Here is a 27,710-nt window from a genome sequence, read left to right as displayed (position 1 = left end):
AAACCACAACAAAAACCAGAGGGAAAAATAATTCGAACCCAATTAAAAACCATCACACAGCCCAAAATTTACCAATTTTTTAATCACCTAGCTCCTCCCAAAAATCCCAATTTTCCCCCAAAAACGACTCCGGCACCGCTGCTCAAGCCACACCCATTTATTGCAGCACAAGCCCCGCCCTCAGCGGAGGAGGGGCAGCAGCAGGAAGGGGAGGAGCCACCCGGGCCCGCCCAGCGATTGGCCCCGCCCCACCGGGCCCTTGATCCCGTCCTTGCGCCCCATTGGCCGCCTGGGGGCCACGTGACCGGCGGCCATCTTGTCTCCGTCAGCCATTTTGTCTCCATCAGCCATTTTGTCTCCATCAGCCATTTTGTCACTGTCAGCCATCTTGTCACCGTCAGCCATCTTGTCTCCGTCGGCCATCTTGCTTCCGTCGGCCATCTTGTTTCCATCAGCCATTTTGCCTCCGTCAGCCATCTTGTCCCCATCAGCCACCTTGGCCCTGGTGACCATCCTGCCACCAGCAGCCATCTTGTCTCCATCACCCATGTTGCCCCCGGCAGCCATTTTGTCCCCATCACCCATCTTGCCCCTGGTGACCATCCTGCCCCCGTCAGCCATTTTATCTCCGTCAGCCGTCTTGCCCCCGGCGGCCATCTTGCCCCCAGCAGCCCTCTTCCCACTGGTGCCCACGTCACGCTCGGGCGCCGCCATTTTCCCACCACCATCGCCCACATGATCACCGGCGGCCATATTGCCACCACCGCCATCGGCGGCGGCCATCGTGCCGCGGGTGCCATTTTTCCCGCCCCCATCCGCCGTGGCGTTATCGGGCGGGGCCGTGGGGGCGTGGCCGTGTGGCAGCAGCTCCAGCCGGGGCAGATCGGGCGAGAACAAACTCCTGTCGGCCATCTTGTCGTTGCAGAGGTCGCCGCGGCAACAGGAGCCGGCCAATGAGGCGTCGGCGTCGCCGCGGCGCTCGGGGGCGCAGCCGCCATCGGGGACGCAGCCCCGCAGCTCCCGCCACAGGGTGAGGTTACCTGAGTCAAAAAAGGGGGGGCGTGGTTTAACGCGAGTGGGCGGGGTTTAGTGCGAAGTGGGCGGGGTTTCGGGGCTCACCTGCGCGCAGGGTGACGTTGCCATGGAAACAGGCGCGGAGGTCGCCGTAGCAATGGACGATGGTGGTGGGGGGGCAGGGCCCGGCCTCGGGGCAGCCATAGCAGCGCAGGCCGTTGGGGGAGGGGGCGGAGCTGTTGGCTGGGGGGAGGGGTCAATGTCAGGGGGAGGGGCCAGGGGGTTCACCCAGCAGACCCCTCCCCAAATCCCTGCACCGGGAGCAGCCCCCAGTAAATCCCAGTATAAACCAGTTTGTCCCGATCCCTTTCCCAGTCCCTCCCAGTATAAACCAGTAACCCCAAATCCCCCCTTTAACCCTTCCCCAGCCCCTCCCAGTTTATCCCAGTGCTCCCCAATCCCCTCCCAGTCCCTCCCAGTCCCTCCCAGTTTATCCCGGTTTATCCCAGTGCCCCGTACCTGGCGGGGGCGGTTCCTGTTCCGGGTTTTGCCCCTCCCGGGGCGGTTGTTTTGCCCCCAGGGGCAGTTCCCCGTTGCACGCGTCCCCCCGGCAGTTCCGCCGCCGCTCGAAGGCCACGAGGCCGGGCAGGGTCAGCGCCCGCGCCAGCGACCCCGGCTGACCCCGGCCACACCCACGCCAGCCCAGGGTCAGCTGGCCGTGACCTGCGGGGTCAGAGGTCACGGGAGGGGTCAGTGGGAGGGGCACTGGGAAAGGGTTAAGGGGGGATTTGGGGTTACTGGTTTATACTGGGAGGGATTGGGATAGACTGGGAGGGGATTGAGGGGCACTGGGATAAACTGGGAGGGACTGGGAAAGGGTTAGAGGGGGATTTGGGGTTACTGGTTTATACTGGGAGGGACTGGGAGGGGATTGGGGGGAACTGGGAAGGGATTGGGTGGAACTGGGAGGGACTGGGAGGAGTTTTGGGGTTACTGGTTTATACTGGTCTATACTGGTCCATACTGGTCCATACTGGTCCATACTGGTCCATACTGGTTTTTACTGGTCCATACTGGTCCATACTGGTCTATACTGGTCCATACTGGTCCATACTGGTCTATACTGGTCCGTACTGGTCCATACTGGTCTATACTGGTCCATACTGGTCCATACTGGTTTTTACTGTTCTATATGGGTTTATACTGGTCCATACTGGTCTATACTGGTCCATACTGGTCTATACTGGTCCATACTGGTCCATACTGGTCTATACTGGTCCGTACTGGTCCATACTGGTCTATACTGGTCCATACTGGTCCATACTGGTCTATACTGGTCCGTACTGGTCCATACTGGTCTATACTGGTCTATACTGGTCCATACTGGTCCATACTGGTCTATACTGGTCCGTACTGGTCCATACTGGTCTATACTGGTCCATACTGGTCCATACTGGTCTATACTGGTCTATACTGGTCCATACTGGTCCATACTGGTCTATACTGGTCCGTACTGGTCCATACTGGTTTATACTGGTCCATACTGGTCACTCACTCCAGGTCACGGCCGCCAGGGCCTCCCCGCAGACGTCGCTGTCGGGACAGGTGACATCGGTGACGTCGGTGACGTCACGGCAGGAGCCGCCATCAGCATCGTCGCCGTCGCCATGGCAACTGAGGCAGCGCAGGGACCACGAGCCTGACCCATAGAGCGGGGACCCATAGATCGGGGACCCATAGATCACCCCATAGATCATCCCTGCCCCATAGATCAGGGACCCATAGATCAGGGACCCATAGATCATCCCTGCCCCATAGATCATCCCTGCCCCATAGATCGGGGACCCATAGATCAGGGACCCATAGATCATCCCTGCCCCATAGATCATCCCTGCCCCATAGATCGGGGACCCATAGATCAGGGACCCATAGATCATCCCTGACCCCAAAACCTGCCCCATACAGCAGTGATTTCAAAAACTGCCCCATAGATCATCCCTGCCCCATAGACCAGTGACCCCAAAAATTGCCCCATAGATCAGTGACCCCACACATCCCACCCCATAGATCCCTGCCCCACAGATCACTGACCACATAAACTGCCCCTAAACTGCCCCATAGATCAGTGCCCCATAGACCCCTGCCCCATGGAGCCTTGACCCCGCACTCTGCCCCTAAAGCGCCCCCACAGTCCCACCCCACATTCCCACCCCACACATTCCCACCCCATAGATCCCCACACATTCCCACCCCACACATTCCCACCCCATAGATCCCCACACATTCCCACCCCACACATTCCCCCCACACATTCCCACCGGACACATTCCCACCCCATAGATCCCCACACATTCCCACCCCACATTCCCACCCCACACATTCCCACCCCACATTCCCACCCCACATTCCCACCCCACATTCCTCCCCCACAGTCCCACCCCACATTCCCCCCCATAGATCCCCACACATTCCTACCCCACAGATCCCCCCACATTCCCACCCCACACATTCCCACCCCAGATCCCCACCCCATAGATCCCCCCACATTCCCCCCCACACATTCCCACCCCACATTCCCCCACACATTCCCACCCCACATTCCCACCCCAGATCCCCACCCCATAGATCCCCCCACATTCCCACCCCATAGATCCCCCCACATTCCCACCCCACACATTCCCCCCACACATTCCCACCCCACATTCCCACCCCATAGATCCCCACACATTCCCACCCCATAGATCCCCACACATTCCCACCCCACATTCCCACCCCACATTCCTCCCCCACAGTCCCACCCCACATTCCCCCCCATAGATCCCCACACATTCCTACCCCACAGATCCCCCCACATTCCCACCCCACACATTCCCACCCCAGATCCCCACCCCATAGATCCCCCCACATTCCCCCCCACACATTCCCACCCCACATTCCCCCACACATTCCCACCCCACATTCCCACCCCAGATCCCCACCCCATAGATCCCCCCACATTCCCACCCCATAGATCCCCCCACATTCCCACCCCACACATTCCCCCCACACATTCCCACCCCACATTCCCACCCCATAGATCCCCACACATTCCCACCCCATAGATCCCCACACATTCCCACCCCACATTCCCACCCCACATTCCCACCCCACATTCCTCCCCCACAGTCCCACCCCACATTCCTCCCCATAGATCCCCACACATTCCCACCGGACACATTCCCCCCCCACACATTCCCACCCCATAGATCCCCACACACTCCCACCCCACACATTCCCACCCCGCCCCACAGCTCCCCACACCCTCCGTCCCCACCCCACGCGTCACCGGCCCCGAATGCCCCGAACGGCGCCGCGCCCTCCCCGCGGGCCCGGACGTGCCCCGGCCTGCGCGGCCCCGACCCACGGCACGCCCCGAACGCCCTGCCCCATAGAAACACACCCTGCCCCACAGAAACAGCCCCTGAATCCCCCTGCCCCACAGAAAACACACCCTGCCCCACAGAAACACACCCTGAATCCCCCTGCCCCACAGAAACACACCCTGCCCCATAGAAACACACCCTGCCCCACAGAAACACACCCTGAACCCCTCTGCCCCACAGAAACACACCCTGCCCCACAGAAACACACCCTGAACCCCTCTGCCCCATAGAAACACACCCTGCCCCACAGAAACACACCCTGAATCCCCCTGCCCCACAGAAAACACACCCTGAACCCCTCTGCCCCACAGAAACACACCCTGCCCCATAGAAACACACCCTGCCCCACAGAAACACACCCTGAATCCCCCTGCCCCAAAGAAAACACACCCTGAATCCCCCTGCCCCATAGAAACACACCCTGAATCCCTCTGCCCCATAGAAACACACCCTGCCCCACAGAAAACACATCCTGAACCCCTCTGCCCCATAGAAACAACCCCTGAACCCCTCTGCCCCATAGAAACACACCCTGAACACCCTGCCCCATAGAAGACACACCCTGAACCCCTCTGCCCCATAGAAACACACCCTGAATCCCCCTGCCCCATAGAAAACACACCCTGAATCCCCCTGCCCCATAGAAACAACCCCTTAATCCCCCTGCCCCATAGAAAACACACCCTGAACCCCTCTGCCCCATAGAAACACACCCTGAACACCCTGCCCCATAGAAAACACACCCTGAACCCCTCTGCCCCATAGAAACAACCCCTGAATCCCCCTGCCCCACAGATCCGATCCAGCCGGACCCACGGCACGCCCTGAACACCCTGCCCCACACAAAACACATCCTGCCCTATAGATCCAACACCAAACTGCCCCTGACCCACAGATCTGATCCTGACGCCCCCTCTGCCCCACAGATCTGACCCCCAAAACTCCTTTTCTGCCCCACAGACCCCTGCCACCCCCCTGTCCCTGCCCCACATCCCCCTGCCCCACAGATCTCAGCCCCGACACCCCCCTTGCCCCACAAATCCTGACCCCTAAATCCCCCTGCCCCATAAATCTGATCCTGACAACCCCCCTGCCCCACAGATCTCAGCCCTGACAACCCCCCCGCCCCATAGATCAGAACCCAAAAACTCCCTGCCCCACAAATCTCACCCCAAACCCCCCCCGCCCCATAGATCTGATCCTCCCCCATAGAGCACGGACCTGACAACCCCCCCGCCCCATAGAAAACCCCCCTGCCCCATAGATCTCACCCCAAACCCCCCCCCTGCCCCATAGATCTGATCCTCCCCCATAGAGCACGGACCTGACAACCCCCCCGCCCCATAGATCTGATCCTGACACCCCCCCACCCCACAGATCTGACCCCAAACTCCCCCCGCCCCATAGATCTGATTCTGCCCCACAGATCTCACCCCAAACCCCCCCCCCGCCCCATAGATCTGATTCTGCCCCACAGATCTCACCCCAAACCCCCCCCCGCCCCATAGATCTGATTCTGCCCCACAGATCTCAGCCCTGGCACCGCCCTGCCCCACAAGTCCTGACCCCAAATCCCCCCCAAGTGCCCCCCAAGTGCCCCCCATACCTGGCGGCAGCAGCAGCAGCAGCAGCAGCAGCGGCCGCGGCCGCGCCCGCCCCATGGCCCGGCCCCACATCCCGGCCCGGCCCCGGCCCGTGGGGCAGAACCGCCCCCATTTATGGCAGCGGAGCCGGGGTGGGGCCGGGCCATGGGGCGGGGTCCCCTCGGGGCTCCCCGCCCCATAGCGAGGCCCCAGAGCCCCGCGGGGCCCCCTGAGCCCCATAGCGAGCTCAGGGAGCCCCATAGCGAGCTCAGGGAGCCCCATAGCGAGCTCAGGGAGCCCCATAGCGAGCTCAGGGAGCCCCACGGGGCCCGCAGAGGGTGCGGGGAAGGGAGAAAACCCCATAGAAAACCCCATAGCTCTGCCCCATAGCTCTGCCCTATAGAAAACCCCATAGCTCTGCCCCATAGAAAACCCCATAGTCCTGCCCCATAGAAAACCCCATAGCTCTGCCCCATAGAAAACCCCATAGCTCTGCCCCATAGAAAACCCCATAGCCCTGCCCCATAGAAAACCCCATAGCTCTGCCCTATAGAAAACCCCATAGCTCTGCCCCATAGAAAACCCCATAGCTCTGCCCCATAGAAAACCCCATAGCCCTGCCCCATAGAAAACCCCATAGCTCTGCCCTATAGAAAACCCCATAGCTCTGCCCCATAGAAAACACCATAGCCCAGCCCTATATAAAACCCCATAGCCTGGCCCTATATAAAACCCCATAGCTCTGCCCCATAGAGAACCCCATAGGTCTGCCCCATAGAAAACCCCATAGCTCTGCCCCATAGAAAACCCAATAGCTCTGCCCCATAGCTCTGCCCCATAGAAACCCCATAGGAAATCCCACAGCTCTGCCCCATAGCTCTGCCCCATAGAAAACCCCATAGGAAACCCCACAGCTCGGCCCCATAGAAAACCCCACAGCTCGGCCCCATAGAAAACCCCATATCTCTGCCCTATAGCAGGGTCTCAATGCTCTGCCCCATAGAAAACCCCATAGAAACCCCCATAGAAACCCCATAGGAAATCCCATAGAAACCCCACAGAAAATCCCATAGCTCTGCCCCATAGAAAACCCCGTAAAAAACCCCATAGGCCTGCCCTATAGCAAGGTCCTAAATTATCTCTGCCCCATAGAAATCCCCACAGCTCTGCCCCACGGAAAACCCCATAGGAAACCTCATGGCTCTGCCCCATAGCGGGATCCTAAATGGTCTCTGCCCCATAGAAAACCCCATTGAAAACTCCTAAGCTCTGCCCCATAGAAACCCCACAGAAACCCCACAGCTCTGCCCCATAGCGGGGTCCTAAATGGTCTCTGCCCCATAGAAAACCCCATAGAAAATCCCATAGAAAATCCCATAGTCCTTCCCCACAGCTCTGCCCCATAGAAACCCCACAGCAACCCCACAGCTCTGCCCCATAGAAACCCCACGGAAACCCCATAGAAACCCCATAACAAACCCCATAGAAACCCCACAGAAACCCCACAGAAACCCCAGAGCTCTGCCCCATAGCAGGGTCCTAAATGTTCTCTGCCCCATAGAAAATCCCATAGAGAATCCCATAGTCCTTCCCCATAGCTCTGCCCCATAGAAACCCCACGGAAACCCCATAGAAACCCCATAACAAACCGCATAGAAACCCCACGGATACCCCACAGCTCTGCCCCATAGAAACCCCACAGCTCTGCCCCATAGCAGCCCCATAGAAACCCCACGGAAGCCCCACAGCTCTGCCCCATAGCAGCCCCATAACCCCCCCCCCCAGACCCCTCCCCCACCCCCCGGGGGTTTTTAACCCCTTCCTGCCCCACCCCAATGCATCAGTGGGGCGGGGCCGGCCCCACCCTAAACCTGTGGGGCAGCGATGGGGAGGGGGGGGAGGAGGAGGAGGGGGAGGGGGAGGAAGAGCAGGGGGGGGAGGGGCCCGAGGGGGGGAGGGGCGGAGCTGGGCGGGGCGGGGGCGGGGTCACCGGGGAGGGCGTTGCAGAAATGGCCGCGGCAGCAGCGCAGCCCCACGGCGGGACCCATAGATTCCGCTATAGGGCCCGCCTGCCCCATAGATCCGCCCTGCCGCCCCACAGAGCCCCCCGGACCCATAGATTCCCCTATAGGGCCCGCCTGCCCCATAGATCTGCCCTGCCGCCCCACAGAGCCCCCCGGACCCATAGATTCCGCTATAGGGCCCGCCTGCCCCATAGATCCGCCCTGCCGCCCCACAGAGCCCCCCGGGCCCACAGCGGGACCCATAGATCCTCCCTGACCCATAGAATTCCCTATAGGGCCTCCTCCCTGCCCCATAGATTCCCCTGTAGGATCCTCGTGCCCCACAGAGCCGCCCCAGAGTCCCCCCAGCCCCATAGAATCCCCTATCGAGCCCCTCTGCCCCACAGAATCCCCCATAGGATCCCCCATAGGGTCCCCCTGCCCCACAGAATCCCCCATAGGATCCCCCATAGGGTCCCCCTGCCCCACAGATTCCCCCATAGGATCCCCCATAGGGTCCCCCTGCCCCACAGATTCCCCCACAGGATCCCCCATGGGGTGCCCCACAGACCCCCCGTGCCCCACAGGATGCCCCAGAGCGCCCCCCCACCCCACGGCGCCGCCCCACAGCCCCCCCAGCCCCACGGGGCTCCGGCACCACTCGGGGCTGGCGCAGCCTCGGAGCAGCCACGGGGACCCCGCGGGACCTGGGGGGAGAAATATGGGGGGAAATGAGGGGGGCTGCCCCATAGAGAGACCCCTGCCCCATAGAGACCCCATAGAGAGACCCCTGCCCCATAGAGAGCCCCCAGCCCCATAGAGACCCCATAGAGACCCCATAGAGAGCCCCCAGCCCCATAGAGACCCCATAGAGAGCCCATGGAGAGACCCCTGCCCCATAGAGACCCCATAGAGACCCCGCGGGACCTGGGGGGAGAAATGGGGCGGGATGGGGGGGGCTGCCCCATAGAGAGACCCCTGCCCCATAGAGAGCCCATGGAGACCCCATAGAGACCGCTGCCCCATAGAGAGCCCCCTGCCCCATAGAGAGCCCATAGAGACCCCATAGAGACCCCTGCCCCATAGAGACCCCATAGAGAGCCCATGGAGAGCCCATAGAGACCCCCCTGCCCCATAGAGAGCCCCCTGCCCCATAGAGAGCCCATAGAGACCCCATAGAGAGACCCCTGCCCCATAGAGACCCCTGCCCCATAGAAACCCCATAGAGACCCCATAGAGAGCCCCCAGCCCCATAGAGACCCCATAGAGACCCCATAGAGACCCCTGCCCCATAGAGACCCCCCTGCCCCATAGAGAGCCCATAGAGACCCCATAGAGACCCCTGCCCCATAGAGACCCCCCTGCCCCATAGAGAGCCCATAGAGACCCCGCGGGACCTGGGGGGAGAAATGGGGTGGGATGAGGGGGGGCTGCCCCATAGAGAGCCCATAGAGACCCCCCTGCCCCATAGAGAGCCCCCAGCCCCATAGAGAGCCCACAGAGCCCCCGAGGGACCTGGGGAGAAATGGGGCGGGATGAGGGGGGGCTGCCCCATAGAGACCTCATAGAGACCCCCTGCTCCATAGAGAGCCCCTGCCCCATAGAGACCCCATAGAGAGCCCCCTGCCCCATAGAGAGCCCATAGAGACCCATAGAGACCCCCCTGCCCCATAGAGACCCCATGGAGACCCCCCTGCCCCATAGAGAGCCCCTGCCCCATAGAGAGCCCCCTGCCCCATAGAGACCCCATAGAGAGCCCCCTGCCCCATAGAGACCCCATAGAGACCCCATAGAGAGCCCATAGAGAGCCCCCTGCCCCATAGAGAGACCCCATAGGGACCCCAAAGGACCTGGGGGGAGAAATGGGGGGAGATGAGGGGGGTCCGGGAGGTCCTGGCCCCACAGAGACCCCACAGGGACCCCACAGGGACCCCAAAGAGCCTCCCTGCCCCATAGAAACCCACAGGGACCCCACAGAGACCCCACAGGGACCCCATAGAGCCTCCCTGCCCCATAGAGACCCACAGGGACCCCATAGGAACCCCACAGGGACCCCATAGAGACCCACAGGGACCCCACAGAGACCCCATAGGGACCCCTCACCCCCCATCCCCCCATTTCCCCCCTCCCCCTCCCCCCCTTCGGCCCCTCCCCCACCTCGGCCCCAGGCGGTGAAGCAGCGGCCCCTCCCCCACCCGCAGCGCAGGGGGGCGGGGCCTGCGGAGGGGGCGGGGCCTGCGGAGGGGGCGGGGCCTGCGGAGGGGGCGGGGCCGTCGTAGCCCCAACAGCTCAACCCTGAGGGCGGCCCGGCCTCTGCAGCGGCGAGAACCGGTGAAAACCAGTGAAAACCAGTGAAAACCAGTAAAAATCAGTGAAAACCAGTGAAAACCAGTAAAAATCAGTAAAAACCAGTAAAAATCAGTAAAAATCAGTAAAAATCAGTGAAAACCAGTATGGACCAGTATGGACCAGTGTAAACCAGTGCTCCCAGTATAACCCAGTATAAACCAGTATAAACCAGTATAAACCAGTATAACCCAGTATAACTCAGTGCTCCCAGTACATCCCAGTATATCCCAGTATAACCCAGTACATCCCAGTATATCCCAGTATAACCCAGTACATCCCAGTGCTCCCAGTATACCCCAGTACAACCCAGTATAAACCAGTTTTTATCCCAGTTTCTTTCCCAGTTTTGATCCCAGTCCATCCCAGTTTATCCCAGTCCATCCCAGTCCGTCCCAGCCCATCCCAGTTTATCCCAGTCCATCCCAGTCCATCCCAGTTTACCCAGTTTTGATCCCAGTCCATCCCAGTTTTGATCCCAGTCCATCCCAGTTTACCCAGTTTACCCAGTTTACCCAGTTTATCCCAGTCCATCCCAGTTTATCCCAGTCCATCCCAGTCCATCCCAGTCCATCCCAGTCCATCCCAGTTTACCCAGTTTGCCCGCCTTACCGGTCTCCGGGCACGGCTCCCTCTGGCAGCACCGCAGCGCCGCCCGGCGGCCGCGCCCGGCATCGAACGCGAGGAGGCCCCGGCAGGGCCCGGCCTGGCCACACCCCCGCAGCCGATGCCCCTCCCCCTCTGCGGGGTCACGCGGGGGTCACGGGAGATTGGCCGCGCCCCCCGTCCTCCAAACCCCGCCCCCAGGTTAGAAACCCCTCCCCTCGATGTGGCCACGCCTCGTTTTTAACGCTCCTCCCACCACAGAAAGCCCCTCCCCCGTCCAAGGCCACGCCCCTTTTTGTGCCCCTCCCCCCACTCAAAACCCCTCCCTCTTTTCAGGACCCGCCCACCCCCCCCACACACACACACTGTGGCCCCGCCCCTTTTCATGCCCCTCCCCCACATTCAAGACCCCGCACTCCCCATTTTGGCCCCGCCCCCTTTTCGGCCCCGCCCCCGTCCCCCACCTTCATGGCGTCCCCTGGTGATGACGTCAATGCAGCGATCGTGGGGGCGGGGGCAGGGCAGGGCCGGCAGGGGGGCGGGGCAAAAACCGTCACAGGTGGGGCAGAGCCGGGGGGCGGGGCCTGGAGAAACCGGTACGGACCAGTGTAAACCGGTACAAACCAGTATGGACCAGTACAAACCAGTATGGACCAGTATGGACCAGTATGGACCGGTACAGACCAGTATGGACCAGTATGGACCAGTGTAAACCGGTATGGACCGGTATGGACCAGTACAGACCAGTATGGACCGGTACAGACCAATATGGACCAGTACAGACCAGTCCAAACCAGTCCCATCCCCCTCTCTCACCGCTTCCATTGGAGGGCGCGGTCGGGGCGGGCTCGTGGGCGTGGCCTCCCCCGGGCTCCGCCCCCCAGCGCTCCTCGCGCAGCGTCACGGTCTCGCCGCGGGAACGGAACGTGATGACGACATCGGGCGGCCCCGTGACGTCACACCCGCTCTCCTCGCGCCGCAGCTCGAGCCCGTCTGGGATTGGCGGGAAACGGGGGGGAGGGGAGGGGTGAGCCCGGATACGCCCCGCCCCCTTCGGCCCCTCCCCTCCCCCGCAACTTCCGGTACCTCGGAGTGACGTCAGCGTGGTGCGGCGGCAGGCGGCGCGGGGGGAGGGGCAGAGGGCGGGGCGGCAGCCGGTGACGTCACAGAGGGGGCAGCGCAGGGCGGGGACGGCTGTGGGGGGGGGAGGGGCAAAAGGTGGGGGAGGGGCGAAAGGTGGGGGAGGGGCAAAAGGTGGGGGGGAAAAAAAAAAAAAACCCCGAAACTTTCCCAAAAAAACGAGGAAAATCCCCCCAAAAAAATCCCGCCCCTCCCCCACCCTCAAATAACCCCCGGGGTGGGGGAGGGGCCCGAGGTGAGGGTGGGGGAGGGGCCAGGTGTGGAGAGAGACCCCAAATCCCCCCCCCCAAAATTCCAAACTTTTAAGCCCCTCCCCCGCCCAGGAATGATTTGAGGGGTGGGGGAGGGGTCTCGGGGGGTGGGGGAGGGGTCTCGGGGGGTGGGGGAGGGGTCTCGGGGGTGGGGGAGGGGTTACCTGTTCCCAGCAGCCCCCACAGCAGCGCCAGGCCCCTCCCCCACCCCATCCCGCGGCTCCTCCCCCTCCCCCCGCGGCGATTTTGGCGCCTTTTTATAACCGAGGGGGGTGGGCGGGGCTTCAACAAAGCCACGCCCCCTTTGTGTTCCGTCCCCGCCCCTCCCCTCCCCCCCCCCCCCACCCCGAATTTCCTCTTTTTTTTTTTTTTTTTGGGGCAGGAAATGGGGAAATGAGGAGTGGGGGAGGGGCAATGGGAAAGGCGGGGGAGGGGCCAACCGCGCCCCGCCCCCCCCAAGGAACGCCGCTCGGAACGGACCAATCAGAGCCGCTTTATTCAAACGGGTATTTAAATGAAGGTTTCAATGAGTATTTAAATGAGCAGGGGGCGGGGCCAATAAATAGGGTGGGGGCGGGGCGCTCAGGGCAGCAGGAGGGGGAGGGGCAGCACCAGGAGGAGGGGCGCGAGGAGGGGGCGTGGCCAGGAGGGAAAGGGGGCGGAGCTTGCCAGGCCGGGGGGCGGGGCGGCCGTGACTGGGAAAGCGGCGTGGGGGGCGGGGCCTCGGCAGGGGGGCGGGGCCATGACGTCACCGCCCGGCGCCACCATGACGGCGTCGCCCCCGGAGGGGGCGGAGCTCGGCGGCGGTGACGTCATCGGGGCGGGCGGGGTGGTGGCGGCAGCCGATTGGTCCTTGGGCACATCGGGGACACGCCCCAAAGAGTCCCAGGAGCAGTTGGGGACGTTGGGCGGGGCTGCCGCGCCCATGGTGACGTCATCGGGGCGGGGCATCGGCGGGTTGTTACTTCCTGGGGGCGTGGCCACAGGTGGGACCGCGGTGGTGGCATCTCCGGGGGCTTCGCTGAGGTGTCCCGAAGCGTCCCCGGTGCCACCGGTGGCACCCGGATCTTCTGTCCCCTCCACGGCCGCGTCACCGCTGGCGCCCGCCAGGACCTTGTCACCTCCTGGTGTCGTTGTCACAGGTGGCACCACCGTGGTGGCATCTCCGGGGGCTTCGTTGAGGTGTCCCTCGATGTCCCCAGGGCCACCGGTGACACCTGGATCTTCTGTCCCTTCCATGGTGACATCACCACTGGTGGCCGCCAGCACCTTGTCACCTCCTGGGGTCACCGGGACGGGTGGGACCGCGGTGGTGGCATCTCCGGGGACATCAGGGACGCGTCCCAAAGTGTCCCCAGGGCCACAGAGGACGCGTGTCTCCTCCGTCCCCTCCGTGGCCGCGTCCCCTCCGTTGGCCACCAGGACCTTGTCACTTCCTGGGGGTGTGGTGACAGGTGCCACCACCGTGGTGGCATCTCCAGGGGTTTCATTGAGGTGTCCCAAAGTGTCCCCAGGGCCACCGGTGACACCTGGATCTTCTGTCCCTTCCACACTGACGTCACTCTGGGTGGCCACCAGGACTTTGTCACCTCCTGGGGATGTGGTGACCAACGTGACCGCGGTGGTGGCATCTCCGGGGGTTTCATTGAGGTGTCCCAAAGCGTCCCTGGTGCCATTGGTGACACCTGGGTCACCCGTCACCTCCATACCGATGTCACCATGGGTTCCCACCAGGACTTTGTCACCTCCTGGGGACGCTGTCACAGGTGCCACCACCGTGGTGGCATCTCCGGGGCTTTCATTGAGGTGTCCCAAAGTGTCCCCAGGGCCACCGGTGACACCTGGATCTTCTGTCCCTTCCATTGCGACATCACTCTGGGTGGCCACCAGGGCTTTGTCACTTCCTGGGGACGCTGGCACAGAGGTCACCGTGGTGGTGGCATCTCCAGGGGTTTCATTGAGGTGTCCCACGATGTCCCCGGGGCCACCGGTGACGTCAGGCTGGGCCGTCCCCTCCATGGCGACACCGCCCTCGGTGGCCACCAGCAGCTTGTCACTTCCTGGGCGTGTGGGGACAGGTGCCACCACCGTGGTGGCATCTCCGGGGGTTTCATTGAGGTGTCCCTCGATGTCCCCAGGGCCACCGGTGACACCTGGATCTTCTGTCCCTTCCATGGCCACGTCACTCTGGGTGGCCACCAGCATCTTGTCACTTCCTGGGGACGCTGGCACAGAGGTCACCGTGGTGGTGGCATCTCCGGGGGCTTCGTTGAGGTGTCCCAAAGTGTCCCCAGGGCCACCGGTGACACCTGGGTCACCTGTCCCCTCCATGGTGACATCACTCTGGGTGGCCACCAGGACCTTGTCACCTCCTGGGGATGTGGTCACAGGTGCCACCACCGTGGTGGCATCTCCGGGGGCTTCGGTAACGCGTCCCACGCTGTCCCCAGGGCCACAGAGGACACGTGTCTCCTCCGTCCCCTCCGTGGCCGCGTCCCCATGGGCGCCCACCAGCGCTTTGTCACCTCCTGGGGTCACTGGGGCAGGTGGGACCGCGGTGGTGGCATCTCCGGGGGCTTCACTGAGGTGTCCCACCATGTCCCCAGGGCCACCGGTGGCACCTGGGTCACCCGTCACCTCCATACCGACGTCACCGCTGGCGCCCGCCAGGACTTTGTCACCTCCTGGGGATGTGGTGACCAACGTGACCACGGTGGTGGCATCTCCGGGGCTTTCATTGAGGTGCCCCACGACGTCCCCAGGGCCACCGGTGACACCGGGCTGGGCTGTCACCTCCACAGCCACATCCCCATGGGGTGACATCGGTTCTTTGTCCCCTCCTGCTGTCGCTGTCACCGGCGCCACCACGGTGGTGGCATCTCCGGGGCTTTCATTGAGGTGTCCCAAAGCGTCCCCGGGGCCACCGGTGACACCTGGATCTCCTGTCCCTTCCATGGTGACATCACTCTGGGTGCCCACCAGCACTTTGTCACCTCCTGGGGTCACTGGGGCAGGTGGGACAGCGGTGGTGGCATCTCCAGGGGCTTTGTTGAGGTGTCCCAAAGCGTCCCCGGGGCCACCGGTGGCACCTGGGTCACCCGTCACCTCCATACCGACGTCCCCGTGGGTTCCCACCAGCGCTTTGTCACCTCCTGGGGTCACTGGGGCAGGTGGGACCACGGTGGTGGCATCTCCAGGGGCTTTGTTGGGGTGTCCCAAAGCGTCCCCGGTGCCATTGGTGACACCTGGGTCACCCGTCACCTCCATACCGACGTCCCCGTGGGTGCCCACCAGCGCTCTGTCACCTCCTGGGGACGCTGGCACCGGCGCCACCGCGGTGGTGGCATCTCCGGGGGCTTCGCTGAGGTGTCCCAAAGCGTCGCCGGGGCCGCTGGCGGCGCTGGGATCTCCTGTGCCCTCCACGGCCGCGTCCCCGCCGGTGTCCCCGGAGCACTTGGGGGTCCCCGAGGGTGTCCCCAGGGGTGTCCCCAGGGGTGTCCCCAGGGTTGTCCCCACCGGGGTCTCCTCGCAGTCCGGCGCCGTCGTGGGTGGGGGAGGGGGCGGTGGGGGAGGGGCGCAGAGCCGGGTGGGGGGGGGCGGGGATGGGGGAGGGGCGGGGGCGGCCCCGGAGGGGGGAGGGGCGCAGAGAGCTGGGGGGGGGGGGAGGGGAGGGGTCAGGGGGCGTGTCCCGAAAAGGGACCCCCGGAGACCCCGGAAATACAAAAAAAAAACCCCCAAAAAATCCCAGAGAGACCCCAAAATAAACCCCAAAACCCCAAAGAGACCCCAAAAACACCAACAATCCCAAAGAGACCCCAAAAATCCCAAAATCCCCAAAACCCCAAAAAGGGACCCCTGAAGACCCCGAAAATACAAAAAACAACCCCAAAAATCCCAAAGAGACCCCAAAATCACCAAAATAAACCCCAAAAACACAAAAGAAAAATCCCAAAGAGACACCAAAATTCCCAAAATCCCCAAAAAGACCCCAAAATCGCCCCAAATATCCCCCAAACCCCCCAAAATCCCCAAAAATCCCCCAAAATCGCCCCACAGACCCCCCAAATGCCCAACTGTGCGCCCCACAGAACCCCACAGCACCCCAAAAATCCCCCAAAAACCCCCCAAAACTCCCCAAAATCGCCCCACAGACCCCCCCAAATCCCCCTCTCTGCACCCCACAGCGCCCCAAAAATCCCCCAGAGAACCCCACAGCACCCCAAAAATGCCCCGCAGAACCCCAAAACTCCCCAAAATCGCCCCACAGACCCCCCCAAATCCCCCACAGAACCCCACGGAACCCCAAAAACCGCCCGTGGCACCCCATAACCCCAATCCCGCACCCCACAGCACCCCAAAAACCCCCTCTAGAACCCCGAATTTCCCCCCCATAGAGCCCCATAGAACCCCAAATTTCCCCCAAAACTCCCCAAAATCGCCCCACAGACCCCCCCAAATCCCCCTCTCTGCACCCCACAGCGCCCCAAAAAATCCCCCACAGAACCCCACGGAACCCCAAAAATCCCCTCTAGAACCCCAAATTTCCCCCATAGAACCCGAAATTCCCCCCATGGCACCCCAAAAATCCCCCCAAACCCCCCATGGAACCCCCAAATCCCCCAAAACTCCCCAAGATCGCCCCATAGACCCCCAGAACCCCCCTCCCCACCCCACAGCGCCCCAAAAACCCCTCTAGAACCCCAAATTCCCCCATAGAACCCCATAGAATGCCCACAGCACCCCATAAATCCCCCGTGGCACCCCAAAAATCCCCCCAAACCCCCCATGGAAACCCCAAATCCCCAACTGTGCGCCCCACAGAACCCCACAGCACCCCAAAAACCCCCATAGAACCCCGAATTCCCCCACAGAACCCCAAAAATCCCCCACAGCGCCCCATAAATCCCCTGTAGGGCCCCACAGCGCCTCATAAATCCCCTATAAATGCCCCATAGCGCCCCATAAATCCCCCATAGAACCCCAAATTGCCCCCATAGATCCCCCACAGCACCCCAAATTCCCCCATTAATCCCCTATAGGGCCCCACAGCGCCCCATAAACCCCTCAAAACCCCCCAAAACTCCCCAAGATCGCCCCATAGACCCCCAGAACCCCCATCCCCACCCCACAGCGCCCCAAAAACCCCTCTAGAACCCCAAATTCCCCCATAGAACCCCAAAAATGCCCCGCAGAACCCCAAAACTCCCCAATATCGCCCCACAGACCCCCCCAAATCCCCCTCTCTGCACCCCACAGCGCCCCAAAAATCCCCCACAGAACCCCACGGAACCCCAAAAATCCCCCGTGGCACCCCATAACCCCAATCCCGCACCCCACAGCACCCCAAAAACCCCCTCTAGAACCCCGAATTCCCCCACAGAACCCCAAAACTCCCCAAGACCGCCCCATAGACCCCCCCAAATCCCCCTCAAATCCCCCATAAGTGCCCCATAGCGCCCCATAAATCCCCTGTAGAACCCCCATAGCGCCCCATAAATCCCCTATAGGGCCCCACAGCGCCCCCAAATCCCCCATAAATCCCCCATAAATCCCCCATAAATCCCCTCTAGGGCCCCACAGCGCCCCAAAATCCCCCATAAATGCCCCACAGCGCCCCATAAATCCCCTTTAGAACCCCCATAGCGCCCCAAAATCCCCCATAAATGCCCCATAGCGCCCCATAAATCCCCTATAGGGCCCCACAGAGCCCCAAAATCCCCCATAAATGCCCCACAGCGCCCCATAAATCCCCTACAGAACCCCAACAGCGCCCCATAAACGCCCTATAGGGCCCCATAAATCCCCTATAGGGCCACATAGCGCCCCATAAATCCCCCATAGGTCCCCACAGCGCCCCATAAATCCCCTATATGGCCCCATAGAACCCCAAAATTCCCCATAAATGCCCCACAGCGCCCCATAAATCCCCCATAGGGCCCCACAGCGCCCCAAAATCCCCCATAAATGCCCCACAGCGCCCCATAAATCCCCCATAAATGCCCCATAGAACCCCCATAGAACCCCCATAAATGCCCCACAGCGCCCCCCAAAAATCCCCAAATTGCCCCAAATCTCACCCAGCAGCAGCAGCAGCACCGTGACCTTCATCCCCATCCTCCTCCTCCTCCCCATCCTCCTCCTCCTCTCCATCGCTGCCTCGGCCCCGCCGGGGGTCGGGGGGGGTCCCTTTAACCCCTGCCCCTCCCCCACCCCCCGATCCCGCCCCACACATTGGGGGTGGGGTGGGGGAGGGGCGCGCTGTGGAATGTGGGGCGGCCCCGCCCCCCCCCCCATCCTCAATTAGGGGGTGCCCCCGAAATGAGAGGTAATTAATTAATTGAGGGGAGTAATTAACGGGCGGGGGCGGCGGCCCCGCCCCCACCGCTGCCCCAGTGACCCCGGGCGGGGCCGGGATGTGGGGCGGCCCCTCCCCCACCCAACCACCCCCCCACCCCCATTTCCTGCCCCACGGATTTGGGGTCACCCCAATTTCCTGCCCCACGGATTTGGGGTTCACCCCCATTGGTTTGGGGTTCATCCCAATTTCCTGCCCCACGGATTTGGGGTCACCCCCATGGATTTGGGGTCACCCCAATTTCCTGCCCCATGGATTTGGGGTCACCCCTCTGTCCCACCCCACAGATTTGGGGTCACCCCCATTTCCTGCCCCACGGATTTGGGGTCACCCCTCTGTCCCACCCCACAGATTTGGGGTTCACTCCAATTTTCCACCCCATAGATTTGGGGTCACCCCCATGTCCCACCCCATGGATTTGGGGTCACCCCCATTTCCTGCCCCATAGATTTGGGGTCACTCCTCTGTCCCACCCCACAGATTTGGGGTTCACCCCAATTTCCTGCCCCACGGATTTGGGGTCACCCCCACGGATTTGGGGGTCACCCCCATTTCCTGCCCCACGGATTCGGGGTCACCCCAATTTCCTGCCCCACAGATTTGGGGTCACCCCAATTTCCTGCCCCATGGATTTGGGGTCACCCCCATTGGTTTGGGGTCACCCCCATTTCCTGCCCCACGGATTCGGGGTCACCCCCATGTCCCACCTCACAGATTTGGGGTTCACCCCAATATCCCGCCCCATAGATTTGGGGTCACCCCCATGTCCCACCCCATTGATTTGGGGTCACCCCAATTTCCTGCCCCACAGATTCGGGGTTCAACCCAAATTCCCGCCCCACAGATTTGGGGTCACCCCCATTTCCTACCCCATATTTGAGGTCACCCCTCTGTCCCACCCCACAGATTCGGGGTCACCCCCATTTCCTGCCCCACAGATTTGGGGTCACCCCAATTTCCTGCCCCACTGATTTGGGGTCACCCCAATTTCCTGCCCCATTGATTTGGGGTCACCCCTCTGTCCCACCCCACAGATTTGGGGTCACCCCAATTTCCTGCCCCACAGATTTGAGGTCCCTCCCATTTCCGCCCCACACATTTGGGGTTCCCCTCTGTCCCCGCCCCCCATTTGGGGTTCTCAGCCCCCCAACCCCCCCCCCCCCAAATTTGGGGTTCCCCCCCCTCCCCTCCCCCCCCATGTTTGCGTCCCCGCCCCTCCCCCCACTCCCGCTCCGTTCCCACGCCTCGCTTTCGCTCCCGGGGGCGGAGCTTTGCTTCCTCCCGGTCACGTGTCCCCCCCACGCCGCTCCCGGTCACGTGTACTGCCCCGTCCCGGTCACGTGTCCCCATCACGTGTCCGCCTCCCCCCCCCCCCCCCAACCCGTTCGGCGCGCTCGCGGTGGGCGTGGCCTGGCCGCTATATAAGGGGGAAGGGGGGCGTGGTTCCGAGCAGGGCCCCGCCCCCCCCCGCGCATGCGCGGCGCGGGCGGCGGCGGCGGCGGCTCCGGGAGCGGCTCCGAGCGGTGCGGGCGGCGCGGGGGGGGGAGGGGCGGGGGGGGGGGTGGGAGGGGAAGGGGGGGGGGAGGGGCGAAGGGTGGGGGAGGGGCGGAGATGGGGGGGGGAGGGGAAAGCGCGGGAACGCCGCCCCTCCCCCCCCCGCTGCAATGGCGGCGGCGCGCGGGGCGTTGTGGGAGCGGGGGCGTGGCCAGCGGGCAAGGGGAGGGGCTTTGGGGAGGTGGGAGGGGCTTAAAGGGTTGTGGGCGGGGCTTTGCGAAGCCGTGGGCGGGGCTTAGGGTTGGGAAAATGGGGCCTTGGAGGGTGAGAGGGGTCAAAGGGTTGGGGGAGGGGTTTGGGGGTGGTGGGAGGGGCTTGAGGGGGTGTGGGCGGGGTTTAGGAAAGGGGAAAGGAGCCCTGGAAAGTGGGAGGGGCCAGAGGAATGGGGGAGGGGCTTGTGGGGTCAGGGAGGTGCTTGAGGGGATGTGGGAGGGGCTTGAGGGGGTGTGGGCGGGGCTTAGCAAAGGGGAAAGGAGCCTTGGAAAGTGGGAGGGGCCAAAGGGTTGGAGGAGGGGCTTGGGTTTGGGGGAGTGGTCTGAGGGTTGGGGGAGGGGCTTGTTGGTGGTGGGAGGGGCTTGGGGATGCAAAGCAGGGCCGGAGAGATGGGAGGGGCTTGGGGGGCTCTGGGCGGGGCTTATGAGATGTCAGGAGAAGTCCTGCACGTTGTGGGCGTGGCTTGTGAGCTGGCGGGAGGAGCTTGTGACCAAGCAACAGCAGCTGGGGCAGGGTGGGCGTGGCCTGGGTGAATGTGGGCGTGTCCCACGCCGTGCAGGGCGTGGCCATGATGGCGGCCGGGCGGGGCCCGGGGAGCGAGGACGGAGCCTTTGAGGAGGAGGAGGAGGAGGAGGAGGAGGAGGAAGAGGAGGAAGAGGAGGATGAGGACGAAGAAGCGGCCGGAGGTGAGCGGGGGCGGGGCTGGGGGGCGGGGCCGAGGTCGGGGCGGGGCACTCACTGAGACCGCCCCTCCCCCCCCCCCCAGCGCCGCCGGCCCCGCCCGAGGACGACGACGGCGAATCAGAGGAGGCCACGTCGGTGACGTCATCGGGGGACAGCGCCGCCCCCTCCCCCCCCGCCAACGGCTGCGCAGGTCAGGCCCCGCCCCCATTCCTCAGCGACCCCTCCCCAACTCTTCATTGACCCCTCCCACCTGTCACTGACCCCTCCCCCTCCTTTTATTAACCCCTCCCCCGCAGGTTCCCGGCCCCGCCCATTGGGGGCGGAGCCTCGGCCGTTCCCGGAGCCGCCCTGTGGGGGCGGAGCCTCCCCGGAACCTTCCGGCGCCGCCGTGGCCACGCCCGCCGCAGGGGGCGGGGCCGCAAACAGAGAGGGGGGCGCGGCCCCGCCGCCGGCGGGCGGGGACTGGCACCGCTGCCCCGAGTGCGGGCGCGGCTTCGGCACCTCCCGCGCGCTCAAGGTTCACCGCAGCTACCACGTGGGCCGGAAGCGGCCCCTCCCCCCGCCCGGCCACGCCCCCCCGCCGCCGCCGGCCCCGCCCCCGGCCCGCCCGCGGAGCCCCGCCCCCTCCCCGTTTAAATTCCATTACATATGCGCCGAGTGCGGGCTGGGGTTCGTCGCCCCCGGCGCGCTCGGCGCCCACCGCTGCCACCACGGCCGCCGCCGCCGCCGCCCCTCCCCCTCGGCCGCGCCCTCCCCGCCGCCCCCCCCGCGCCGCCCCGCCCCGCCCCCGCCCCCCCGGGAGCCGAGCCCCGCCCCCTTCCGCTGCACCGAGTGCGCCGGCGCCTTCGGGCTCGTGGCCGAGCTGCACGAGCACTACATGCTGCACGCCCGCGGCGAGCTCTGAGGACACGCCCACCCCGCCGCGGACACGCCCACGCGGACGCGCCCACTGTGGGACGGACGCGCCCACTTTGGGTGGGACGCGCCCACTGTGGGACGGACGCGCCCACTTTGGGTGGGACACGCCCACTCCTTTCCCGCTGCGGCCTAAGGGGGAGGAGGAGGAGGAGAAGGAGATGTCGGCAACAGGAAGTGATGTCATGGATGGAGGGCGTGGCCTGGTTGTTTGTTTTTTTTTTTTTTAATTTGTGGGGGGGGGGGGTCTGATGTCACAGGGTGAGGTCATCGGGGCGGTGTTGGCGGGGTGATGTCATCGATAACGCGGGTGGGTTATTGGGTGATGTCGTGACGTCGTCGCGGTGACGTCATCAGGGTGGCGTTGATCAAACGACGCGATCGGTGTGACGTCATTGGGGAAAATGGCGTTTGTGTGATGTCGTCGTCGTGATGTCACCTGGGCCGATGTTAACGGGGTGACGTCATCGCGGTGACGTCACAAGGGCAGCGCCATATGGGTATGACGTCATAGGGGTGACATAATCACGGTGACGGCAACGTAAGTGACGTCATAGGTGTGATGTCGTTGGGATTATGGCATTGGTGTGACGTCATCATTTTTGACGTCATCTGGGCTGACGTTAACGGGGTGACGTCATCAGGGCAGCGTCGTAGGGGATGACGTAATAGCGGCGATGTCATCAGTGTGACGTCATCTAGGTAACGGAAGCAGTGTGACGTCATCGTGACGTAACCGCGGTGACTTTACTGGGCGACGTCATCGGGGTGACATCAACGGCATTAATTCGCTAGCGTGACGTCGTCAGCGTGACATCGCGCCGCCAAAGCTCCGCCCCCTTCCCGCCGCCGACGTCACACCCCAGCAGAGCGGGCGGAGCCACACCCCCAACAGCGACGTCACGCTCTCACAGCCAATCACAACGCGCTTCTTCCGCTCGGTTCCTTCCGCGCCGAGCCCCGCCCCCCCTCCCCAGGCCCCGCCCCTCGCAGCTGCCCGCGGGCGTGCCGGACGTAGTGCCGGGGCAACTCCCAGAGGGGCGTGGCCTTCCTCGTGGGCGCGGCCTCCCCGCGCTCCGCCCCCCGGTGGGCGTGGCCGCGGGCGGAGCAGGCCGAGAGCGACCCCCGGGGGCGGCGTCGGGGAGGGCGATCACGCACCGGGAACGGCGCCGGGAGCGGCGAGAGCCTGCGGGGACATCGGCACGGACGGACGGACGGACGGACGGGCACGGGGCAGGACAGACGGACCGACGGACATCCATGGGGACGGACAGACACCCATGGGGACAGACAGACATGGGGACAGACGGACGGACACGGGGACAGACGGACAGACATGGGGACAGATGGACACGCATGGGGACAGACGGACATCGGGACGGACGGACGGACGGACACCCACAGGGACAGACAGACAGACACCAGGACGGACGGACAGACGTGGGGACAGACGGTCACCCACGGGGACAGAAGGACGGACACCGGGATGGACACAGGGACGGACGGACGGACACGGGTCAGGACAGACGGACGGACAGACATGGGGACAGACGGACATGGGGACAGACGGACACGGGGACGGACGGACGGACATGGGGACGGACATGGGGACAGACGGACACGGGGACGGACGCACACCCGCAGGGACAGACGGACGGACAGCTCAGGACAGACGGACGGACGGACACCGGGACGGACGCAGGGACGGACGGACGGACAGACACAGGGGAAACGGGGGACAGGGGGTGACACCTCTGGGGCACACGGGTGGCACCCTTGGGACACGGCCACGGACACCCAAAGGGACACCTGAGGGGCACCATGGGGACATTGGGGACACCCATGGGGACACCACAGGGACATTGGGGACACCACAGGGACATTGGGGACACAGGGACACCCAAAGGGACACCTGAGGGACACCCATAGGGACACAGGGGACATTGGGGACACCCATGGGGACACCACAGGGACACCCATGGGGACACAGCGGACAGGGGTGACACCCATGGGGACACAGGGACACCACAGGGACACCACAGGGACATTGGGGACACAGGGACACCCATGGGGACACCACAGGGACACCCATGGGGACACAGGGACACCACAGGGACACGGGGACAGGGGTGACACCCATGGGGACACCACAGGGACATTGGGGACACAGGGACACCCAAAGGGACACCTGAGGGACACCCATGGGGACACGGGGACAGAGGTGACACCCATGGGGACACCTGAGGGACACCCATGGGGACACCACAGGGACACCCATGGGGACACGGGGACACCACAGGGACACGGGGACAGGGGTGACACCCATGGGGACGTTGGGGACACCCATGGGGACACCTGAGGGACAGAGGTGACACCCACAGGGACACCACAGGGACATTGGGGACACAGGGACACCCAAAGGGACACCACAGGGACACCACAGGGACACCCATAGGGACACAGGGACAGAGGTGACACCCATGGGGACACCACAGGGACACCCATGGGGACACGGGGACACCACAGGGACATGGGGACAGAGGTGACACCCATGGGGACACAGGAACAGGGGTGACACCCAAAGGGACACCACGGGGACATTGGGGACACTCAGGGGGTGGCACTGGGACACCCAACCGCTCTGAGGGGACAGGGGTGACACCCATGGGGACACCACAGGGACATTGGGGACACAGGGACACCCAAAGGGACACCTGAGGGACACCCATGGGGACACGGGGACAGGGGTGACACCCACAGGGACATTGGGGACACGGGGACACCCATGGGGACACCACAGGGCCACCACAGGGACACCCACAGGGACACAGGGACAGAGGTGACACCCATGGGGACACCACAGGGACATTGGGGACACCCTGGGGGTGGCACCGGGACACAGGCAGGGACACCCAACCGCTCTGAGGGGACATTGGGGACACCCATGGGGACACGGGGACAGGGGTGACACCCATGGGGACACCACGGGGACATTGGGGACACTCAGGGGGTGGCACAGGGACACCCAACCGCTCTGAGGGGACATTGGGGACACCCATGGGGACACCACAGGGACACCCATGGGGACACCCTGGGGGTGGCACTGGGACACCCAGGGACACTTACGGGGACATTTGGGGACCTTGAGGAGCCTCCCGGGGACATTTGGGGACACCCAGGGGGTGGCACAGAGACCCTTGGGGGCATTTGGGGAATTTCTGGGGACACCCCAGGACCCCCTCGCGGCCCTTGGGGACATTTGGGGACATTTGGGAAACTTTGTGGGGAATTTTTGGCGGAATTTTTAGGAAATTTTTGGGGGAATTTTTGGGAAATTTTTGGGGGAATTTTTGGCGGAATTTTTGGCGGAATTTTTGGGAAATTTTTGCCAGAATTTTTGCCAGATTTTTTGGGAAAATTTTTGGGGAATTTTTGGGGAATTTTTGGGGAATTTTTGCGCAATTTTTTGGGGAATTTTTGGGAAATTTTTTGGGGAATTTTTGGCGGAATTTTTGGGGAATTTTTGGGGAATTTTTGGGGGAATTTTTGGGGAATTTTTGGGAAATTTTTGCCAGAATTTTTGCCAGAATTTTTGGGAAATTTTTTGGGGAATTTTTGGGGGAATTTTTGGGGGAATTTTTGGGGAATTTTTGCGCAATTTTTTTGGGAATTTTTGGGAAATTTTTGGGGAATTTTTGGCGGAATTTTTGGGGAATTTTTGGGGAATTTTTGGGAAATTTTTGCCAGAATTTTTGGGAAATTTTTTGGGGAATTTTTTGGGGAATTTTTGGGGGAAATTTTGGGGAATTTTTGCGCAATTTTTTTGGGAATTTTTGGGAAATTTTTTGGGGAATTTTTGGCGGAATTTTTGGGGAATTTTTGGGCAATTTTTTGGGGAATTTTTGTCGGAATTTTTGGGAAATTTTTTTGGGGGGAATTCCTGGGGAAATTTTTTTTGGGAATTTTGAGGGTGAATTTTTGGGAAATTTTTTTGGGGGGAATTTTTTTGGGGAATTCTTGGGGAATTTTTAGGGAGCCCCTCCCCCCGCCCCTCCCCCACTCACAGGCCGCTCCTCCGCTCCCGGGGGGGTCCCGGCCCCTCCCCCCCCTCCCCCTCCCCCTCTTCCTCAATGAGGGGGGAGGGGCTTCCCGGAGGGGGCGGGGCCAAAACCGGAGGAGGCGGGGCCAACTCCAGAGGCTGCGCCATTGGCTGGAGGAGGGGAAAGGGAAAAGGGGGGGTTAGAGGGGAACCCTGAGACCCCAAAAAATCGCCCGGGACCCCCAAATTCCCCCCAAAACCCCCTAAAAACCCCGGAAACCCCCCCGGGACCCCCAAACCCGCCCAAATCCCCCCAAATTTCCCAAACTCCCCCCTAGAACACCCTCGGGACCCCCAAAACTCCCCGGGACCCCCCAAATTCCCCCCGGGACCCCCAAATCCCCCCTCGCCCCTCACTCACTCTCGGCAGCCACTTCCGCCTTCCGGTGCGGCGAACACCGGAGTCACTTCCGGTTCCGGTCTGCGTGGTTTGGGCATGCGCAGTTCGCTGGGCGAGGGGGCGTGGTTTGATGTGTGTGATGTCAGTGGCGGCCAATAGGAAAAGGGGGGCGGGGTTAAGTAGGGCAGGGGGCGGGGCTTAGAGCGGGTTTGGCGCCCCCTGGCGGCGCGGGGTGGGAGAGCAGGAGCGTCCCAGTATAAACCAGTACAAACCAGTAAAAATCAATCAAAACTGCTAAAAATCATTTAAAAACCCATAAAAACCGGTAAAAATCAATAAAAACCAGGTAAAACAGGGATAAACTGGTAAAAACCAGTGCTCCCAGTATGGCCCAGGGACCCCCAGTTCCCTCCCAGTATAAACCAGTACAAACCAGTAAAAATCAATCAAAACTGCTAAAAATCAATAAAAACCCATAAAAACCGGTAAAAATCAATAAAAACCAGGTAAAACAGGGATAAACTGGTAAAAACCAGTGCTCCCAGTATGACCCAGGGACCCCCAGTTCCCTCCCAGTATAAACCAGTATAAACCAGTAAAAACGGGTAAAAATCAATAAAAACTGGTAAAAATCAATTAAAAACCCATAAAAACCCGGTAAAAAACAGTAAAAACCAGGTAAAACAGGGATAAACTGGTAAAAACCAGTGCTCCCAGTATGACCCAGGGACCCCCAGTTCCCTCCCAGTATAAACCAGTAAAAACGGGTGAAAATCAATAAAAACTACTAAAAATCAATTAAAAACCCATAAAAACCGGTAAAAATCAATAAAAACCTGGTAAAACAGGGATAAACTGGTAAAAACCAGTGCTCCCAGTATGACCCAGGGACCCCCAGTTCCCTCCCAGTATAAACCAGTAACCCCAAATCCCCCTTTAACCCTTCCCAGTCCCTCCCAGTTTTCTAATTTCTAATAAAGATATTATTTTTATATAATTGCATTTGCTATATTCATAGATATTTAAATGAATTTTTATTATATTTAAAAAGGAACTTAAATTAAAACCCACATTTTAATATTTCAATATGAAATTTTACATATTGAAGTCACAGTTTTTTTATTTTTGTGTCTTTGTATTTAGTATTTTTCATATTCGTATTTCAGATTTTTATATTTCATATTT

The 27,710-nt window shown here is 62.0% G+C and overlaps 3 protein-coding genes across 4 annotated transcripts; 1 reads left to right on the top strand and 2 right to left on the bottom strand.

Annotated features, from left to right (window-relative positions):
* Nucleotides 1–25: 25 nt before the first annotated feature.
* Nucleotides 26–12,581, bottom strand: LOC131570768 (uncharacterized). 2 transcript variants are annotated; one of them, XM_058823167.1, is made up of 6 exons: nucleotides 12,530–12,581; nucleotides 12,061–12,168; nucleotides 11,791–11,967; nucleotides 1,534–1,737; nucleotides 1,120–1,257; nucleotides 26–1,040 (listed from the first exon to the last, which is right to left on the bottom strand). In XM_058823167.1, the coding sequence occupies exons 1-6, from the start codon at nucleotides 12,576–12,578 to the stop codon at nucleotides 181–183; spliced, it is 1,536 nt and encodes a 511-aa protein (XP_058679150.1). In that variant the 5' UTR covers nucleotides 12,579–12,581; the 3' UTR covers nucleotides 26–180. The 2 variants fall into 2 exon arrangements, with proteins under 2 accessions (XP_058679150.1, XP_058679149.1); XM_058823166.1 differs by lacking the exons at nucleotides 11,791–11,967; nucleotides 12,061–12,168; nucleotides 12,530–12,581 and adding exons at nucleotides 2,570–2,713; nucleotides 6,043–6,266 and having other exon boundaries at nucleotides 30–1,040.
* A 366-nt stretch (nucleotides 12,582–12,947) lies between these two features.
* On the bottom strand, nucleotides 12,948–20,070 carry LOC131570734 (collagen alpha-1(I) chain-like). The gene is made up of 3 exons (XM_058823114.1): nucleotides 19,963–20,070; nucleotides 14,684–15,818; nucleotides 12,948–14,581 (listed from the first exon to the last, which is right to left on the bottom strand). Exons 1-3 carry the CDS (start codon nucleotides 20,068–20,070, stop codon nucleotides 12,948–12,950), a joined length of 2,877 nt encoding a protein of 958 aa, XP_058679097.1.
* A 314-nt stretch (nucleotides 20,071–20,384) lies between these two features.
* Nucleotides 20,385–22,075, top strand: LOC131570733 (basic proline-rich protein-like). The gene is made up of 4 exons (XM_058823113.1): nucleotides 20,385–20,407; nucleotides 20,983–21,173; nucleotides 21,254–21,361; nucleotides 21,468–22,075. Exons 1-4 carry the CDS (start codon nucleotides 20,385–20,387, stop codon nucleotides 22,073–22,075), a joined length of 930 nt encoding a protein of 309 aa, XP_058679096.1.
* Nucleotides 22,076–27,710: the final 5,635 nt, after the last annotated feature.

Source organism: Ammospiza caudacuta, chromosome 38 (assembly GCF_027887145.1).
Source record: "Ammospiza caudacuta isolate bAmmCau1 chromosome 38, bAmmCau1.pri, whole genome shotgun sequence".
NCBI classification, from domain to species: domain Eukaryota; kingdom Metazoa; phylum Chordata; class Aves; order Passeriformes; family Passerellidae; genus Ammospiza; species Ammospiza caudacuta.
This window is presented reverse-complemented; position numbering and strand designations above follow the sequence as displayed.

Coding starts and splice junctions, on each gene's coding strand:
- LOC131570768 (XM_058823166.1), bottom strand. CDS start 6,259: ATGGGGCTCAGGGGGCCCCGCGGGGCTCTGGGGCCTCGCTATGGGGCG. Junction 1,258..1,533: donor ACAGGAACCGCCCCCGCCAG/GTACGGGGCACT, acceptor CCCTCCCCCCAG/CCAACAGCTCCGCCCCCTCC. Junction 1,041..1,119: donor CAACGTCACCCTGCGCGCAG/GTGAGCCCCGAA, acceptor TTTTTGACTCAG/GTAACCTCACCCTGTGGCGG.
- LOC131570734 (XM_058823114.1), bottom strand. CDS start 20,070: ATGGGGACACGTGACCGGGACGGGGCAGTACACGTGACCGGGAGCGGC. Junction 15,819..19,962: donor CCCGGGAGCGAAAGCGAGGC/GTGGGAACGGAG, acceptor GGGACCCCCAAG/TGCTCCGGGGACACCGGCGG. Junction 14,582..14,683: donor TGTCACCATGGAGGGGACAG/GTGACCCAGGTG, acceptor CAGCGTCCCCAG/GAAGTGACAAGATGCTGGTG.
- LOC131570733 (XM_058823113.1), top strand. CDS start 20,385: ATGGCGGCGGCGCGCGGGGCGTT. Junction 20,408..20,982: donor GCGGCGGCGCGCGGGGCGTT/GTGGGAGCGGGG, acceptor CTTGTGACCAAG/CAACAGCAGCTGGGGCAGGG. Junction 21,362..21,467: donor CCCCGCCAACGGCTGCGCAG/GTCAGGCCCCGC, acceptor CCTCCCCCGCAG/GTTCCCGGCCCCGCCCATTG.